The sequence below is a fragment of the Centruroides vittatus genome, unplaced genomic scaffold (assembly GCF_030686945.1).
Source record: "Centruroides vittatus isolate TY-2023 unplaced genomic scaffold, ASM3068694v2 scaffold_576, whole genome shotgun sequence".
Lineage (NCBI taxonomy): Eukaryota > Metazoa > Arthropoda > Arachnida > Scorpiones > Buthidae > Centruroides > Centruroides vittatus.
The window spans coordinates 538996-557643 of NW_027122713.1; the positions used below are offsets into that span (position 1 = coordinate 538996).

General features: G+C 30.8%; 2 protein-coding genes across 2 annotated transcripts; one reads left to right on the top strand and one right to left on the bottom strand.

Annotated features, from left to right (window-relative positions):
- Window positions 1–1228: 1228 nt before the first annotated feature.
- mRpL40 (mitochondrial ribosomal protein L40) lies at window positions 1229–15025 on the bottom strand. The gene is made up of 5 exons (XM_067287718.1): window positions 14804–15025; window positions 7634–7720; window positions 6361–6531; window positions 3667–3865; window positions 1229–1512 (listed from the first exon to the last, which is right to left on the bottom strand). Exons 1-5 carry the CDS (start codon window positions 14851–14853, stop codon window positions 1354–1356), a joined length of 666 nt encoding a protein of 221 aa, XP_067143819.1. The 5' UTR covers window positions 14854–15025; the 3' UTR covers window positions 1229–1353.
- Window positions 15026–15312: 287 nt separating this feature from the next.
- LOC136989509 (heat shock protein 30-like) lies at window positions 15313–16098 on the top strand. Its single transcript, XM_067287690.1, has one exon. It carries the CDS (start codon window positions 15412–15414, stop codon window positions 15943–15945), a length of 534 nt encoding a protein of 177 aa, XP_067143791.1. The 5' UTR covers window positions 15313–15411; the 3' UTR covers window positions 15946–16098.
- Window positions 16099–18648: the final 2550 nt, after the last annotated feature.

Here is an 18648-nt window from a genome sequence, read left to right on the forward strand (position 1 = left end):
CAGTAGTGGCTTAGCTGAAAAGACACAAACATCTTTGCTCCAAAATCTCTGAATGGGACACATGGTATAAAAACAAATAAGTACAGTATAGCCTTGCCTTGTCTACTTGAGATGAGGATGTATTGTATTGTATTGTATTGTACACATGATCTGCAGTTTGTTCATGTATATAATACCTTTTCAGTATGTAATTGCTCTCATGTGTGTCCAATAAAGCCCTTTCATGATGATTCTGTAAGAAATCTTTTGACTATCTGTATTAGAAAATTGACCAATGAAAGGTTTCACTAAATTTCCATATTACATATACCATATTGTAAACAGTGGTGTGATGATCTACTATAAGATTAAAGATAGATCTTTATAAATCTTCCTTTGAATAGTGCTCCCTTATTCAGATTGCTTCTCTAAAAATGCCATTGACATTCTGCTTTATTACCCATTGCTCTGTTAACAGAAGTCATGTAATGTAAAACATAGGGGGGAAAAAATTGAGAACATGGAAGAGTGCTGTTTTAATTTTATCCAATCCTCTAATTATTTCTCCTGTTTTATAATCACCTGGACAACCCTTACTTGCAACAACTACACAAACTGTAGATTTGTTAGTAAGCTCCACCATTTTGGCACTCAACTTTCCTTCTGCAACTGATAACATTAATTTTAATAAGTCACAATTTTCATCAAATCTAGGAAAAATAGATTGTATCTCCAGATCACTGCTCCCTTACCTAGTGCTCTGTTAAGTGGACTCAACTACATTCATATAACAATAAATATGTATGTTTGAATTTTATAGAAATGAGGGTGTAGAAAGATTTCCATTTTCAGTAGTTATGAAGAATTAATGGAAATTTTAACTGCTAAGAGAATTTTCATTAAGGCAATTTATTTATTTACTAAAGAAAAGAATAATTTGGTTACCTTAACTAAGCAATTAATTTTTTGATGTTTCAATACAGTGCCAAGTTTCACACAATCATTTAATTTCCATTATTAGATTACTCTTAACTATCCTAGTCTTGGTGAGATGCTAAAAAAAATATTTTATTTTAAGTATTATAGTCTAATTTCTGTTTTTCTGTATTGAAAACAGTGCATAAACTATTCAAAGTTAAATAAAGCATACTTGATGCACAAATACTCATTAAAATGTAACATTTGTGAGTTACTAAAATCAATTTTGGAATAACACAAGTTGGTTTATAATAAAATAAAAACTATCCAATATATTTAAAAATCTTTTAATTTTAAATTAAGGACACAAGATTACAGATTTTCTTTTTATCTATATTATTTACCATAAAACAATGAAATTTCCAATTAATATTGAAATTGTTTATAAAGTATTAATTATTTACGTTTAACAGATCTTAATTTAAGAGGAGGCAAAATCCTTTTGTCGTATCGTTTGGTGGTATCAACATAAACACCATTAGGAGGCTCGTAATCTGCATTTGGAGGAGTAGCTGTGGGTCCTTTCACCATAAAAGGAATAAATTGTGTATCAAGCTGTCAAAGATATACAAAAAAAATCAATAAAAAAAAATGAATCAAAATAAATTTTTTAATTATTTAGCATACATTAATGCAAAGTTTGACTAAAATAAATTAAACTTCTTTATTTGATTCCATGATTATAGACACTTTAATAATGCATGTAATATGTTAAAATAAGTTTTAGTCAACCATGGATAGATTATGTTAAAATCACTAATGTAGAATATCCAAAACAGGGTCTTCACTTGTTCTTTCTCACATCAATTAATATGTATGATGATGAGGAGTAATTGACAATGTAACCAGATTGGACTTCTTTAACAGATAAAGAATATTGTTCAGTTTTTTGCCCTCTTCCCCTATTCCTATTTCAGCCAGTCTTTATTTGACACTTACAATCAAAATTTGTTGTCCGAAAGAGTATTTGAACCAACTCTTTGTTTTTGTTTTAAAATATTTCATATGTGACTGTTTCAGAATATTGAAGGTGGTACATTGTGTTTTTGTAAGGTTGGTTGTGGACAACAGTGTCCACTATATAGAGGTAAATATAATAGATATATTATTTAAAGGGTTTTGGGATTGTAAAAACGTCTGTTAAGTAAAGATACCTGCTATTCAGGAGTGTCCGTTAATATAAAGTGACCGGATTTTATGAATTTCAATGTAGGGTGCTCTAAAAGTTGAGGTAGGAAATATAGAGTGTGAGGTTGTTATAATTGAATGATTTCATTACTTAATAATGTTATTGTCTATGTCGATGAATAATATTTACTTATAAATGTAAATGGGATAATCTGGTATATTTTATTCAAAACTGGGACATTTTTCCAAGCTGGGAGGGACAAAGAGCCAAAAACCGGAACATCTGGTCACTTTATGTTAATGGAGGTTTCACTATGCATATATCCTAACAACTTACAAGATTTCTTTCACTTATTCCTAACTCAATTTGGGAAAACTGCACTGTTACTAATTCCTTTCTTAATTTATTCTTCAGAAATAAAAGACAGAACCAATGTACTGTACGTGACATGATGCAATGAATTAAGATTTTACAATAATAAGCTACATACACTCAAAATGCATAGCATTATTGTAAAATCTTAATAAAGTTGTTGCATCAGGTCATGTGTTGTTTCTATTTTCTATTTCAGAAAAATAAATAATAAAGTTATTCCTAATTCTCAGCTCTGTCTCATCTTTCTTCACAACATGATCTAAGCCATATACGCTAATGAAACAATTCTTTACTCTTATCTTTCACTGTTACTTTATCAATCTAGTTAAGCATTCTCATCTCAGCTACTTAATCTGTTCTTTCTTTATTCTTTAACATTCCAATACAATTAACATAGCTGATGTCATCCTGCAAAATTTGCTTCTAATTTAATTAAAAACTTGCAAAAAACTTTATTCAAAGCCCTAATATTTCTATGTGCAGGATTTGCTATTCACAACATAAAAAACAACCAAGACATACGAAAAATATCCATTATTTTAGCTTCTTGCCTATTGCAAAGAAATCCACTACTCCATCTGAATATTTTTTCCCTCATTGTCAAACAATTTAATAACAATTATCATAAGGTCCCTCCATTAGTTTCTTCATCTTTGTAATGATTGATTGGTAAGAGTTGTCAGAGGATTGGTCTGGAAGTAAACTTATTGCTGTTTCTTTGAGCTTGACATTTCTTGCCTTTGAATTTGATTATCCAAGTAACAGAACCCCAAGAAATGTTGACTCCAGACTTCTTAAGCTCTGATAAAAATCTTCATTTGGAAAGGCATTTTATTTGGATATCATTTTCTGATATGCCTTGCAAAGCCATTTTAGAAAAAACTGAATAGTGAAAAATTGTAAAATTCAGCATGTTCTAAAATTGTGATTTTCAGCATTCTCTTTCTGATAATAGAAAGAGTATCCCTTTCTATTTTCAAAATATAGATTTAACATGCAATAGCAGCCTTGGAAATTGCATCACCTATAATATATACCAAGAGGCATTCAATAGATGTGCAAAGTAGCATATTGAACCTATAATTCTGATTTATGATGATAACATATGTAGTACAGAAAATTTATTTCATTAATGTATATTATTTTTAATATATTAATGAAATGAAAATTTCATTAATAATTATTAATAAAATGAATAAATGTACCTGCAATGCTGCTTGATACAAGTCTTCGGATTCTTTCTTTAATTCCAATAAAGCATTTTCTTGGGCCATCATAATGCGATCTAGCATATTTAACTCATTTTCAAATTGTTCCTTTTTATATTTTTGCCATTCTTTCATAATGTTTGCTCTTTCTTGTTCCTCTTTTTCTGTTAACTTTTCAACTTTTCTTGTCCTTTTACTAAAAAATTTTATTATTATTTCAAAAACTTGTTTTATCATCAAAATAAAACAAAGTAAGCAAGTATTAAATCCATCAAAATATAAGCATTTTAATTTTTAAATTTTCTTCATCTAATTCAAAATTACCAAGTTCTATAATTTATAAGTTTTATAAAATCTAACTTTTAAGGAAACATGCCTTTTTTTAAATTCTTTCTACCAACAGAGCACTTTTTTCATACCAATTATGAGTTCAGACAGGTCCACAAGGGAGTGAGTGGGTGGTGATGGAAAGAGTCTAACATATTTGAGACAGACCTATGAAAATTTTCTGGGGTTTTTCAACCAGATTCAATCCCAGGTTCCACAGAACAGTACACTGATGCCTTAACCACCTCAGCCATCAAAAGAAACATGCTACAAGTAGTAACTGGCTGACTTACATGAATTTAATTGGCAGAGCTGTTTTAAAATCTTTTGAGATCCTCAGCTCGAATTTTTAGAGGTATTATACAGACACAGAATGAAAATATCTAGGAAACCAAACTTGAATTATACTAATATTCTAATGATAGAATCAAATTAACTGTATGGCTACAACTTGGATATCTACAGAGTAATTATATAGATAATACACAATATTACTATAATCAAATTTTAGTCAATAGTTAATCCAGCTCTATCATTAGATTATAGAACAAAGATAGTAATAAGCAGTGAGTTGAAGTCCTAAGAAGGCAAAGCCTCCAGCCATGGCTAGATATGCTCGTGTGTTAATGCAGCCCTGAACACATTCTTCTCAATAAATGCAATCTGCATATGTAATATTTTTCATTCTTTACCCAATTGTACTATTAACTAGCACACGGAAAAATAATTCACCTATCCTTTCTGACTTCTGGAGGCTAAAAAATTCCAAGTCACTAATCCATTTACTCAAAACGGAACGTGGACTGGTATAAAAAATCAAAAAAACAAACAGGTAAAAAGGTGAACAAGAAGTACTTGTTAAACGGTTACCCAGAAAGATTGTTAAAGAACAGGTATGATAAATATTTAGAGAACAGATATCATGTAAAGAAAAAGCAAGAAATCAATACATATGTCTCTTTTCCATACATTAAGGGTATTTTTGAAAAATATCAAAAACTTTTTATGAAAATACAATTAAATTGGCTCCATTCCAAAAAATAGGTTATTTGGACTGATAAGGACAGAACCTTACAAGGATAAAGAGCTATTGGAAGAAGAAGGAGTGATCTATAGACTCCAGTGTACATGTGGAATACTGAATTATTATTTTGGAGAAATGAAGAGGAAACTGAAAGTGAGGATGTTGGAACATCTGGCTGCAGTGCGGCTTAAAGTTAATACATCTCCAGTGTTTTTACATTGTCACGCGAATAATTGCCATGTTGATATTAATAATATAAAGATCTTAAATAGGGAAAAAAATGTAGTAAAAAGAACATTTTGCGATTGTTATGTAAAATAATGTTACGAATTTAAACAACAGCATGATACTCGCGGAATGCTGGGAAGAACTGATCATACATAATAGTTGTAAACGCGATGGTACTTGTGTTAATGATGCATCTACTGCTGCTGGATAACCTGTATTACATTCATTTTGTAAGAAATCCTACTGAGGAGGCCAATAAAGGCAAAATGCATTTAGGGTTAGGTATGGTGTAAAATAATAAAAAAACTATTTTTCTCTCAATGTTAACCTGTTTGTTCTTTTGCTTTTTTATACCAGTCCACATTCCATTTTGAGTAAATGGATTAGCCTCCAGAAGTCAGAAAGGATAGGAGAATTATTTTTCCATGTGCTAGTTAATAGTAGAATTGGGTAAAGACTGATTATCTGACTCCATTGGTTTTTTAAATATTTTATTAATAAATATTTTTCATATTTTTCACTTTATAAACAGTTTGTCATCAAACTGATATACAAGATCAAATAAATCATGTTAATTTGCCTGAAAACAAATATACAAATGACTAAATATAGATTGTCCTTACATTATGACATGTTCAACATACATAACTAAAATTAAAAGAAAAATAAATGAGTAAATATACTGTATATCATCTATATTCCTGTGCATATAAGAGCATGTTCTCATACATAAGAAATGCAAGTATGACCTCTGAACAAAAGTATGGAAGATTTTGTAATTGTTGTAAAAAAGTTATTTTGATCCTGAAATAATCAAATTCACAAAAATATTATTGAACTTTTAACAATTATCAAATATGACAGACAAATTAAAGTATTTGCACACCAAATGTTGTAAAGATATTTGCATAAATTGCAAATTTACAGTATTTTAAACAAAGTAGAGTTGAACTAAAATATGGAATCATGAAAACATTAAACAAAAGTATGGAATCATGAAAAACATTAAACAAAAGTATGGAATACTGCTGATTAATATTTTGTAGGACAATCTTTTGTCCTAATTACAGCCATTTTTTTTAATTACAAATGATTAAATAAAAATTACTTACTCTAATTCCATTAATATATTTTTTGGAATTTCACATTCATCTAATGGTTTTAACTTTTTAGCAGTTTTCTCTAATCTTCTAATGCCTTTTTCTATTTTCTTCCTCTTACGTTCTTCTCTTCTTCTAACTATAGCTGGATCTACTCTTTTTTTCTTCTTTAATGGTTCTCCACTGTTTAAATAATTATTTATTTATTTTATTTGATAAATTTTTAAACATTTTGCTAAGTAAAATTACTTTATATTAAAACACTGTTTTATCAATACAATAATTTGCATTGATTAATACTGTATAACTTCATCATAATTCTTTGGTATAGCTCAAGACTTAAAGATAGAAAGCAGTTTAAAATTATTTATTTATTTATTAATGAGACTTGACAGAACAGTGGATCTCAAACTTAAAAAGCTAAAAAAAATACCTCTCAAAAAAAGAAATTTATATAGAAATTTTTTAAAACTTTTTATGATTACAGTGGAACCTCACTTAACAAGCACCTCGCACAATGAGTATTTCGCATAACGAGCAATGTTTTGCATAACGAGTGATGAGGAGAGGGGAAGTCCGAATTGTGCACATGCAGCATGCTCCATCAGTCTGTTTAGCACTCCTTCCGCTAGCATCTTAGTGTCGCTTGTGATCACATATTTTTCCAAACTTGTGTTCACACATATTACTTATAAACATCAACAACCATAGCCCGTTATATAATAAACACGCCAAACGATATGCCAAATTCTTGGGTCACTAAATTTAATGACCGATTCCAAATTAAATTTTTAAAATGTCTGAATTAAAAATGAACTATTTATAATTATTAAATTTAATACGAGATGGAAACATAACTGCCTACCTCTAGTGAAATTAATTAATTTCTAATATTTAATTATAGCCTTTACATAACCCAAGAATTTGGCATATCGTTTGGAGTGTTTATCAAACATATTAGCTGTAATTTTTTTTTGTTTCTGCAAATCGAATTCTCATTCCAGGATAGTTCATTCCATGCTAGAAGAAAAAATGATGATGATTCACGCTCCTTAACAGTGTATATTGTACAATTTTTTTGAATAAACGTTATACATAAAACATTTGAGCATTTTTTTGGCGTGGAACGCATTATTGTATTTTACATTACTTTCTATGGGAAAAATTGTTTCGCTTAACGAGTGTTTCTCATTATGAGTAAGACTCTGAAATGAATTATGCTCGTTAAGCGAGGTTCCACTGTATTTTGTATTTAAAAAGGACAAATATATTAACAAGTACTCACCCTAATGCCTGAGTTATCTTAAATTGAAGAGGAAAACTTTGTGTACTAATATGTTTAACAAGAGTTCTTTCAGTAATGGCAACATTTCTGGAAAAAAAATATATATATATATGTATATACCAATACCTATAATTTATAATATCATGGTATACAAAAACAGTCAAAGTTCCCAATATATAGTCAAAAGTAACATGTTCAAAAGACATGTCATCGCTGGACAAGGAAGCAAGTCCTTGGGAAATAGAATAACTTCCTGCTAATTTTAGTTGAGAGGGAGAAAACATTTTTTTTTCTATATGTGAATATTAGAACTTATTTTCTTTTGTAACCCCTAGAATAAATTTTTTTTTTGATCTCACAATATCTATTGAAAAATAATTCTTGTTTTCTGACCTGAAATAAATTATTTAAAAATTTAATTTGCCCTAGAACTAGTAAACAAACTAGAAAAAACCATCAACAAAAACTATCATCTCCTATTGAACAAAAACCTTACTAGGTATTCATGGAAAATTGATCAGCTACCAAACATGGGGTAGATAGTGTAATTCACTGAATTGACTGTTAAAATACATTCTGGTCATCAATTCTTCTTAATGTTATTAAACAACCATTAAATTCAAAGTTAACAAGCAATTATTTATTGTGGCATTGTCACAATGCCAGGCTACAATTTTTTGTCAAAATGCACTTAAATTTAGTAGTGTCTTGCCCCTGTATATCATACTTTTCCTGTTAGCAATAGAGAACGTGCCAGTCACGTATGTAATTCTGTTCAGGAGAAAATTTTTGAATTGAAATAATACAACTTCCAGCTCAAAGTGGAAATTTGTATTTAGTTAATTGAGACCTCCTGCCCAAGCTTTCCATACCTGGTCTTGACTTTCATCTATCTAACATCATTCTCAAGATTAAGGAAGGACAGGCAGATGGACAACATAGGTTTACAATTTTATCAAACTGCATCCTAACAAGAAAAGCTTGTCACAGTTTTTTCTCTGAGTACATTTTCAAAAAAACTTATTGTCAGATTGATAAGACATTTTTTAAAGTGTCTACTACTAATAAAGCCAGAGCCAATAAACCCCCATTAATAGATTTTTGATTTTTACAGCACAACTTTATTTGCAGATATTTCTAAAACCTTCCCATACTTCCTAAAGTTTTAATTTATACGTTAGGAGACATTTTACTGTTATTCAATTATCATTTCTAAATAAAAAACATTTCTTGATAATGACAAAGTCTGTCTAGTTAAACTCCTGAGAGGAAAAAATAGTTTCTTTTACAGCTTTTCGTTAATGAGTCAATTTTAATTTTGTTCTATATTATTAATATCTGCTGCATGCTTATAATGGCTATAGAATGGTCAAAAACATTACTTAATAAGGAACAATTTTCGTTTCTCATACTTAACAGTTTGGCCTTTTAATTCATCTGAAATTTATAATTTTTGCTTCCCTATCTTTCAGCTTATATCTTTAGTTTCTTTCTCCTAATCATTGTATTTGATGAGATGATAGTGTTAAATCTTCTCCCTACAAATATTGATTTGTTTAGCCATTTCTTCTGAATGTTTATTTTTTTGTAGGGAATGTAAGGAAAGTTATTTTATGTAGCAAATAATTCAGAATTATTCTGAATAAATCTATAATTTTACAATTTTATTTTTGTTCTCACATACATATATATGAATTTCAATCCTCATAGTTGTTATCCCAGATTGGTAACCTGTAGCCTGGATATCTTTATCAAATTAAATTTATTTTTAAAATATTCTTAACTGATTGAGAAAATATTTAGCTGATCATTCAATTACAATCAGTTTGGAAAGAACATTGCAAAATTTATCACTTTAGAAATCTGAATACTGTTACAATATTCTGGACAAAGCAAAAATATTGTTTATCCCAAATTATTAAAATTATATTTATAAAAAAGAAATTTAACATAAGATTAATAATGAATTTAATTTTATCTTTTACAAAAACAGTCACAATAATCTGAAATAAATTTACTTTTTCAAGCAGATCATTTGAAGCTCTCATATAATATGTGCTGAGAATTACAGTAATTATTATAATAAACAAATCATCTAAAATACCAGTAAAAACTAAATTTATTTCTAGTTAATATAAACTACCCTATAATCCAAAGTCTCCCCAAACCATTACTGATCTTACACTTTGCATCCTTTTCCTGCAGCAGTGTTCTTCCTTCTGTAGATCCTGCCAGTAAAATTTAAAACCATCTGGTTTGTCTAAATTAAACTTCTTTTCCCCACTGAAAATAACTTTGGTCCATTCCTTATCCCAGGTCATATGATTTTTGGCCCAGGTGAGCCTAATCTCTTTCTGGTGTGATTTAAGATAAGATTTTCTCTTCACTCTTTTGAATTTAGCTTGTCCAGATTTCAACAAAGTGTGATCAACAGTTGATTTTGAAACAACCTGTTCTGTTATTTGCCTTACAGAACATTAGTTTTTTGTTGCCAATTGAAATACAGGTAACCCCCATATAACACGGGAGTTATGTTCCAAAAAATTGCCATGTTATGCGAATCCGTATTATATGAAACAAAGAACTAGTATGAAAAGGGGGGGGTTAGGTTCCAAAAATTAAAAAACATGCTACTATATTTTCATAAATAAGATAAATATCTTTATTAAAATTTTCTTAATAAATGATACATATTAATATAAATTAAACAATGTTTTCTTTATCATCACTAAGCACTATTAACTGAAAATTGTTTATCTATGTAGCCGAAAATGAGACACAATTAAAGTTTTAAAGTATACTTGTAAAGGTGTGGATTGTCCCAACAGTCAGAAGTGCGGTCCAATGCCTAAAAACCGCTGATGCAATAAAGCAAGTATGGATTAAGGGAAAAACATCTGGCAACACTAAAAGCAGAAGTGTCAAGATCTGGCAACATGAAACAAGTTTCAAGAAGAACCACATGCATCAACAGAAGGAAAAGAAAATTTACATACTGTACTTAAGTACTAATAGTTCACGAAAATTATGTATGAAAATCTGATAGTACAAAAAATGTCAAATGAGGTATCTTTTGCACTTAAAAGCTTTATCATGTTTATTGAACAGGGATTTCCTATTTTCAAATTAGATAAAGTTCGCTTTTAATAGTTTTTATTACATTTCATGTTGTACGAGGATTTTACCCAATTCTCGAACCTTGTCAGAGTGAATCCGTGCTATAGAAGTGCTGTGTTATATGGGGATTACCTGTATATGCCTTTGTTGTCAAGTAGTCACTTTTGTTTTTCATCAACAATTTGATTTTCCTGTTGAACCTCCTTTCTGCTGCAAAAATTTGTTTATTGTTGACTCAGCTCTATTTAGTCTTTGAGCTATTTCACTTTAGGAAATGCTTTCAACTGTCTAGGCATTTTGTATTTTCATAATAACTTAAATCATATTTTTTATCCATAGTAACAAACAACTTTCCAATGCTTCAAATGTGTCAAATATTTTCATACACTTACACAGGAATGATATAAACATGAAAATGCAAACAAATGTGTATATATTTTCCTAGAAAATATTGGTACCTGAAAATATTGGTTAACAGGATGCCAATATGTACAGCACAGGTAAGATTCAAGCTCTGAATAAGGAGTTTCACACTACCTCCGGAATTGTTGACCCTTTGCATGATATTCATCTCCAAAGGTCAGTTTTTAACACGTATCAATCTATCACCTATTCTACATGCTTTGCAAGTAGATGTATGCCTTGGTGCTCGCACCTCAGCACCCAATTGGGGGCAAGTCCCCACCCTACCTAAAACTATATAACATCCAAGTACTCTGCTAACAGTCAAGTGGGCTACTCAAAATTGGCACAGTCACGTGAGCTAAATTGTTAAATACGATAGTCTTTCACAATAGTCTTCTGGCATCCCATTAACCAAAACTAACCAAAATATTTTTAACAAACAGTTGATAATTTTTTGGGACAGTAAAATTTCTTTCTGCTAATTTAAAAAAAAAAAAAAAAAACAATATGGAAAATGCAACTTTGTAGATTTCATTTGTTTAATAAACATGGTTAAAAACGACTTTGTTTTTTATCTAGCTAATATAACTGATAGTTTTTTAAAAATTTTAAAACAATACATGTCAATAATTATTTGAGGCACACCTTAGTTTACAACTATCTGAGATAGTTATACTAGGTTTCATCTTTCTAATCAAATAAGATAAAAACAAATGTAAGGAGAAATAGAACAGGTTGCTTCCTTAGAAGAAAAATATTCTGTCCAAGAAGTTCAGGGAGAATTTTACCAAAAGTGTACAGTATAACTTCAATATGTAAAAAAGTTAAATATTAGTAGAAATGAAACCATTATTTCATTGATGATAAATCTTAATGCAGAGTAACCTCAATTCATTTTTGTCAAATAACCTGAAAAAAACAATATATACAGAAAATGATAGATTGAGGTGATTATACAATGTAAAAAATAAAACAAAAATTACATTTGCCCATACATATTTACTCAACCAAAAACATACACCAATGACTTTTCCCCAACTATCATGTAAGTCCAATCTGCATTGTCTTTTTAATAGTCATTAATCTTCATTTCTTTAGTAACACTTTACCTTTTCAAATTGAACAATAAAATTTCAATATCCACAATGAATGCTTGGTCTCTTTCAGTGATGTCATGAATATACTAGAAACCTAATAACAATTCAAACATATGAAAGTTCTTCAGTAAACTTGACACTGGTTGGACTCTGTTTTGTCTTTATCACTGCCACTACCCTTTCTCCTCCAGTTAGTTGTCTGGCAGATAAAACACTTGCAAGATTGCACATCCAAACTATTACTTGCTGTACCATATTCCAAAATCATCACCTGCTGTTGATTCTACCAATGCACATACACATTTGTGCACATGGTGTTGCTCTTAAAAATTATAAGTGCTGGATTAAAGCTCCTCAAAATTAGTCAAGGAATGATTGATGTGGATTTAATTTCCTAAATCTAAGAAGGATTTGTTCAGGGACATTAGAAATTGAAAGATTTTTCCAGGAAAATGATATGTCTAGGAAAAATTGATCAAAGTTTCACTGTAAATAGAGCTAATCCAGAAATTCCATAGTTAGAACATTAGTGTATCAACTTTAATATTAGATATTCAATATAGTCAATCAAATTTAAGATTAGTAGCAAACTTTTGTTTAACTTTATTTTCAATATATCAATTTACATTATTAAAGTAAATAATCTTAATTTTATACTCTACATTTCATTCACCTCTTTCAACTATTCAGTATACTTTGCTGAGTTTAAATATACAGTAAAACCTAGCCTTGTGCGACCAATATATTTCAAGACCCTCACGAAAGCAGAAATTCGCATAAAGTAGCAAACCCCATTATTAATTACTTCCTACACTAACATACCTATCACATTTTTTTATATGTATAAATAAGACAAACAGTATATCAATAATAATAAATAGCATGATACCTTAAATCATAAAAAAACTTTAAAAATTTTCAGAGGCAGACATTCTCTTTTCTCACTAAATCTAAGATTTTAATTTTTTCCTTTAAAATACAACTTTATGGCCTTTCTTTGACATATTAGAGCTACAGTATCACTATCCTTACATTTTGGAGTCATGTTTGCAGAGTAATTGGCATAAATGAAACAAAGAGAAAAACTGATATCACAAGGACACAATTGTGTTACAAGCATGGGCATCTGCAGAAAATTTTCCAGAGGGGGCAAAGCTTGGAAACAAATAATTACATCAATAAATTTTTATTTAATGTTTTGGGGTTTTTTTTCTATAAGTAGATTATACAGAATACAGTATTGCATCAATACAAAAAGACATGTAAAGCATCCCATGATTCAGGATGTAAAGTTACATATCTCAATAACTTTTATGATCATAATTTGTGAAATTTTTACTCAATACCAGGCCTGCAAAGGAGGCAACTGTGGATGCCCATGATTACAAGCAATATCTCTGGACAAAGATCAAGGCAAGTCATAATATTTAATGAAAAACAGAAATGAAGTACAGTAAAAACTTTTCCAGAATGAGATGAGCATGACTGAGAAAGATGCTGCAAGACTTCACAGACCTTAAAAATGGTGCAGATTTAGCACACAACTAAGAACATTTATTTTACGTATTTTTTCATTTATTTCAGATTGCCAATAATGTAAACCCAAAGTTGTGTGTGGCAAGTCTGCACATGATAGTGTCGTATGTATAAATTGTTAGACGATTACATTGCTATAGTTCACAACAGAAATCAGTAATTAAAGATATCAAAAAATAAGCAAAAGTAAGAATCTTTTACTAGTATTATTTAAATATTTATTTATTGCATCGATTACAAAATTATTTTTTTATCCTTTAATTTCTGTCGATATCATTCAACAAAATTTCTCAAAACACATCCTCATTGCAAACTGCCAAATATTAAAAACACTCCATTATCACCTATTAATTAATAACTTTAACATTCTTCTAACCATTAAACAGTTTAAGTATTTAAAATGGCAAGACTTTGGGCATGTTCCTGGTTAAGCTGCTAAGTAAGCAAACCAACGACATAGATCATTTCATAAATAACGATCTGTGTCATTGGTTTGCTTATGTTGCTGCTTAACAAGCAAATGTGCCCTTTTATCTCTGTCAGATGCCATCAGCATCTTATAGACATCCCTCAGTAAGATTACTGACGTAGTTATTTGTTGTCATACCCAGGACACATGGTTTGCACCTTATGTACACTGTAGCAAAACTACATTTACTGAGCACATATAGATTATCATACCTCCAGTAAGCAGTTGAAAACGATGTTTACAAAAAAATAAAAACTTTTTTCTGTAAGGTTGTCTGACCTAACCTGAGATGTAGGGTAAGCTTTGGCCAGACTATCTCTCCAAGGGTCACTTTCAAACCTATAGCACTTGATTTAATATACAGTATACATCATATACATACATTAACCATATACATTACAGTATATATTATGCAGCCTAGCAGTGTTCTTTGTCTTATTTGAATGTTTGCATTGTAAATATAAACATTTTTAAATTCCACTCATTCTCTAGATTTTCAAATATATAAAGCAAGCAAATATGAATTAAAATTCACACTTTACTAACCTTAAATGCGTACATACATGCGACAACATAAACTTGATGGAAGCCGCCATTTTGTTTTCTTTGATTTTTTTTTATTTATTTTTTTTTATTTTGAATGATCGAAAATGAATAATTATACAAATTATATGTTATTTAAAAAGTAAAAATAATTAAATAGCATTTATATATTTTTAAAAGATTATTTTAAAAGAATTCTATATATTTTTGTAAATTTGAATTCTACATATTTAAAAATTAATATCGAATAATGGCGCTGCGGTAGTTAAGTATTTATTTAAAAAAAAATAAAATAAAATTGTGCATTCAGTTTAAAAATCCCATAGCGATAAACATCGGCCATTAACAATATGCAAATTTAAAATTTTTAAATATTTTTAAATTTTCCTACATCCAATAAGAAACTATTTTATTAAATTTAAATTTATTCGATAATAAAATAAATTTATAATAAAAGTCTCACTTATTATTGTTTTTACTCTATTTAAAATGCAACCAATCAGGATTCTCCTATCGACAGATGGTGCTGCACACTGCATCCACTCGATACGCTATCTTTGTGCCGCTTCGATCGCTTCTCTACGAGTCCGTAGATCTCGAGTGTTTAACTAATGGCTCTTCTTTCTCTATGGGAAGATCTAAATGAAAATAGGCGTCATAACTGCACCAGACGTCGTCGTTACCCGTTTAGTGACTTGTTAGCCGATCTTCAAGACGAACTTGTCTCCGAATTGCGAAGTCTTCCTTCATTCTTCTCCGACGAATCTGTAAGCAGGAAACGTCTCAGAAGAGTAAACGATAAGGATGAAGGATTATTTATAGAGTTAGAAGAGACTAAACACTACGCTCCCGACGAATTAAAAGTTAAGGTTAAAGGTCGACAAGTCGACGTTACGGGTAAACACGAAGAGAAGGATGCAGACGGTAGCAATTATGTCTTCAGAGAATTCAGACGCACTTTTCAGCTCCCCAGGGATGCCGATCCCGAAACTGTTACTTCAGAATTATCTAGAGATGGACTCCTGAGGATTCGTGCATCTCCTTTAGACAAAGAGAAATCCATACAGATCGTGGTAGAAAGGGAGGAGGCTGGAGAGAAGATAACCTGCGACGAGAAGGATGGTAATACTCAAGAATTAATGTAATCGGTGGTAAAATCTCTCTCTCTCTTCGTCGTTTAAAACATTCCTTTTCTTATATCCTTGAAGCTTAAGAGAGTTATACATATGAACTCTTGATATTTTGTAGTGATGTATTTATTTGTTTTTTGAGTAAATAAATGTTTTAAAAAATAGAAATGGTATCCTTTGGCACTGCAGTCTTTCTGTATTGATCTGTGCCATTTGTAGTCTGCAGAGGAATGGCAATTGATTAAAGTGCTGCGACTAAATTTCAAATGTTCGGACAAATATGTGAACTTTTATCATCATTTTAACATGTGATAATACAAATTTTCCATCGTTAAGTCTGGTTTAATATCTTTTGTGAGGAAAAACTTTGAGAAAATAATGGATGGCTTACTAGATAATCAACTTTGCGATAATACAAAAGCTTTAACCATTCGAGTTCAATCGTCACTCTGAAGTAGGGGTTTCTACAATTTAGCACGTTCTAGATAAAATTAGAACGTGCTTGAACTTTCGATTCTAGAGATTTAATAAAATCGAAAATAGTCGCGCGTATAATTCATAATCTTGATGTTTCTCGTTATAATAAATCTTGGAGCAGGGCCGTGCCGGCACGTGCTATGATGCAGAGAGGCGGCACCGTAAGGGGTCGGGATAAACAGCGAAATCAAAATATTTGAACCATTCAATAATTAAAAATTTTTACTCAACGCTTTTTTATATTGGTCTATGTTGTTCCGATATTGATGTATAAGATTTATCACACGCCTCTGCCTAATTGCTTTCGGTACCCTTTGATTTCGGTTTATGGTCCAGGTAATACACCTGGCGAGCGCTCGCCAAAAGGCTTTTGACGTGACAGCCCAAAGCTATTGTTTTTGTTTGTAATATACCGGGCGACTGCTCCTAAAAGCTAAGGCGGCAATGCATGTGCAACGTGTTGATACTTGTGTTGAGCTTAAATTATTGACACTATTTGATTTTAACGTTAGTTTGTCTCGAGAAGTAGCAAGTGGCTGTGCTCTGTTTAAATCAGTAAATCAGATATATATCTGCATCAGTATAATATTTTTGCATTTATACTAGTTCAGTTTTTTTTGTTTAAAAAGTAGATCAGATAAGAGAATTACAGTGGCGTGCCGTCATTGGAAGCGATGGAAGCGCCGATTCCACCTTCCAATGACCTTCCCTTGTATTTTATAAAATATAAATTTTCATATTTTAACGTACTTTGCATTAATTAAAATTAATATTTTATTATAACTGCATTATGTATCTTTTACAAATTTCTATACAACATGTGAATAAAACGATAAGATTGTTATTGTATATTCGAATAATTCGGTGGCGGAAGGAGTGTCGAAACCGGGTCAGTTTCCAATCAGCCAGATTATATAGGCATTGTCACATGCGGTTTACAGAGCACCAACCTCACCCGGTTTAGCTGGTAGAAGCGACACACGCATAAAGAGTCCTACTTTATATTCCGGAGCGGTTGTGGGCTGTTAGCCACCTGCCTGTCAACTTCCAAACAGCCAGATTATAGGCATTGGCGCATGCGCTTTACAGAGCACCAACGTCACTGTTTAGCTGGTAGAAGCGACACACGGGTAAAGAGTCCGACTTTAACAGCCCACAACCGCTCCCGGATATAGCGCCTGCTAGATATTCGGCCACCCTCGCCGGATTATGTGAATCACGAGTAGACTAGATCAACGGCGGACAACCCCCGGCCCGCGGGCCAGCTACGGCTGGCGAAAAGTTTCTATCCGGCCCGCGAGATCTTTAATAGATTATTAAATTGGAAAAATAACTAATTAATAGTTATTTTTCCAATTCTTTGTAATTTTCGAAAACGATAAGAGAAATAAATGTAGTAATTAACTTTTTATTTATTTATTTCATATTTGCAGACTAAAAAATTACGAGTCACAAGAAAGCGTCAATTAACTACTACGGCCCGCAGAAAAAACGTAAAATTTATTCTGGCCCATGTTATAAAAAAGGTTGCCCATCCTAGACTAGATTTATAACTTAACCCAACCGATAGGAATTTACTGGCATGTTTTTATGATAGTTCTGTATAGTTGACAGGAGTTTTAAAAAAATCCATTAAAATATTTGATACGTTTATTCCGCGTTTATTCCGCTCTCCCGTCTTATATTACTTACGGATTTCAATGTTAAACCGGTGATATTACGATTTAGTATGTCCATCTGTAAGGGGATGCAGAAAAAACGTGTACAATTCTAGTACAGTGATAAAAAAATTAACCGTTACTTTGGTTGCATCATTTACAACCAAATTTAATGAATGAGACGTACAATGGTACAAAAAAAGCTCTAGAATTTATTTTCCTTAAATTTACGATTTATGAATTGGTTGTCATAAAAATTTCTTTTCACTTCTTTCCCAAGACTACAGATATTCGAGAACAAAGTAACCGGTTTCGACTTATTTCTATTTAAGAAGTAGTTAAATAATTAAGCGATTAGGGAATTAGAAACATAAATAAAACCCCGATGAAAGAGCCGAAATTTTACTTAAACAGAAGCTTAACCGAACCAATCTCTTGCCGAGTACAGTGGGGTCTGATCTCTTCGTAATATTAGATGTAATAAAGACAAAAATTTCTCCAGTTCAATGAGAGTGACCGAAAAGTTGTAAATTTTGGAAATTTCCGTGAACACTCGATCCTAAAACGAATTAGTTAGAAAACG

Bases quoted from the DNA above. Each gene is read 5' to 3' on its own strand.
- LOC136989509 (XM_067287690.1), top strand. From the start codon at position 15,412: ATGGCTCTTCTTTCTCTATGGGAAGATCTAAATGAAAATAGGCGTCAT.
- mRpL40 (XM_067287718.1), bottom strand. From the start codon at position 14,853: ATGGCGGCTTCCATCAAGTTTATGTTGTCGCATGTATGTACGCATTTA. The intron at 3,866-6,360 runs GTAAGTAATTTT...AAAATTTTTTAG, and splicing joins AATATATTAATGGAATTAGA to TAAAAGGACAAGAAAAGTTG. The intron at 1,513-3,666 runs GTACATTTATTC...TATCTTTGACAG, and splicing joins TGTATCAAGCAGCATTGCAG to CTTGATACACAATTTATTCC.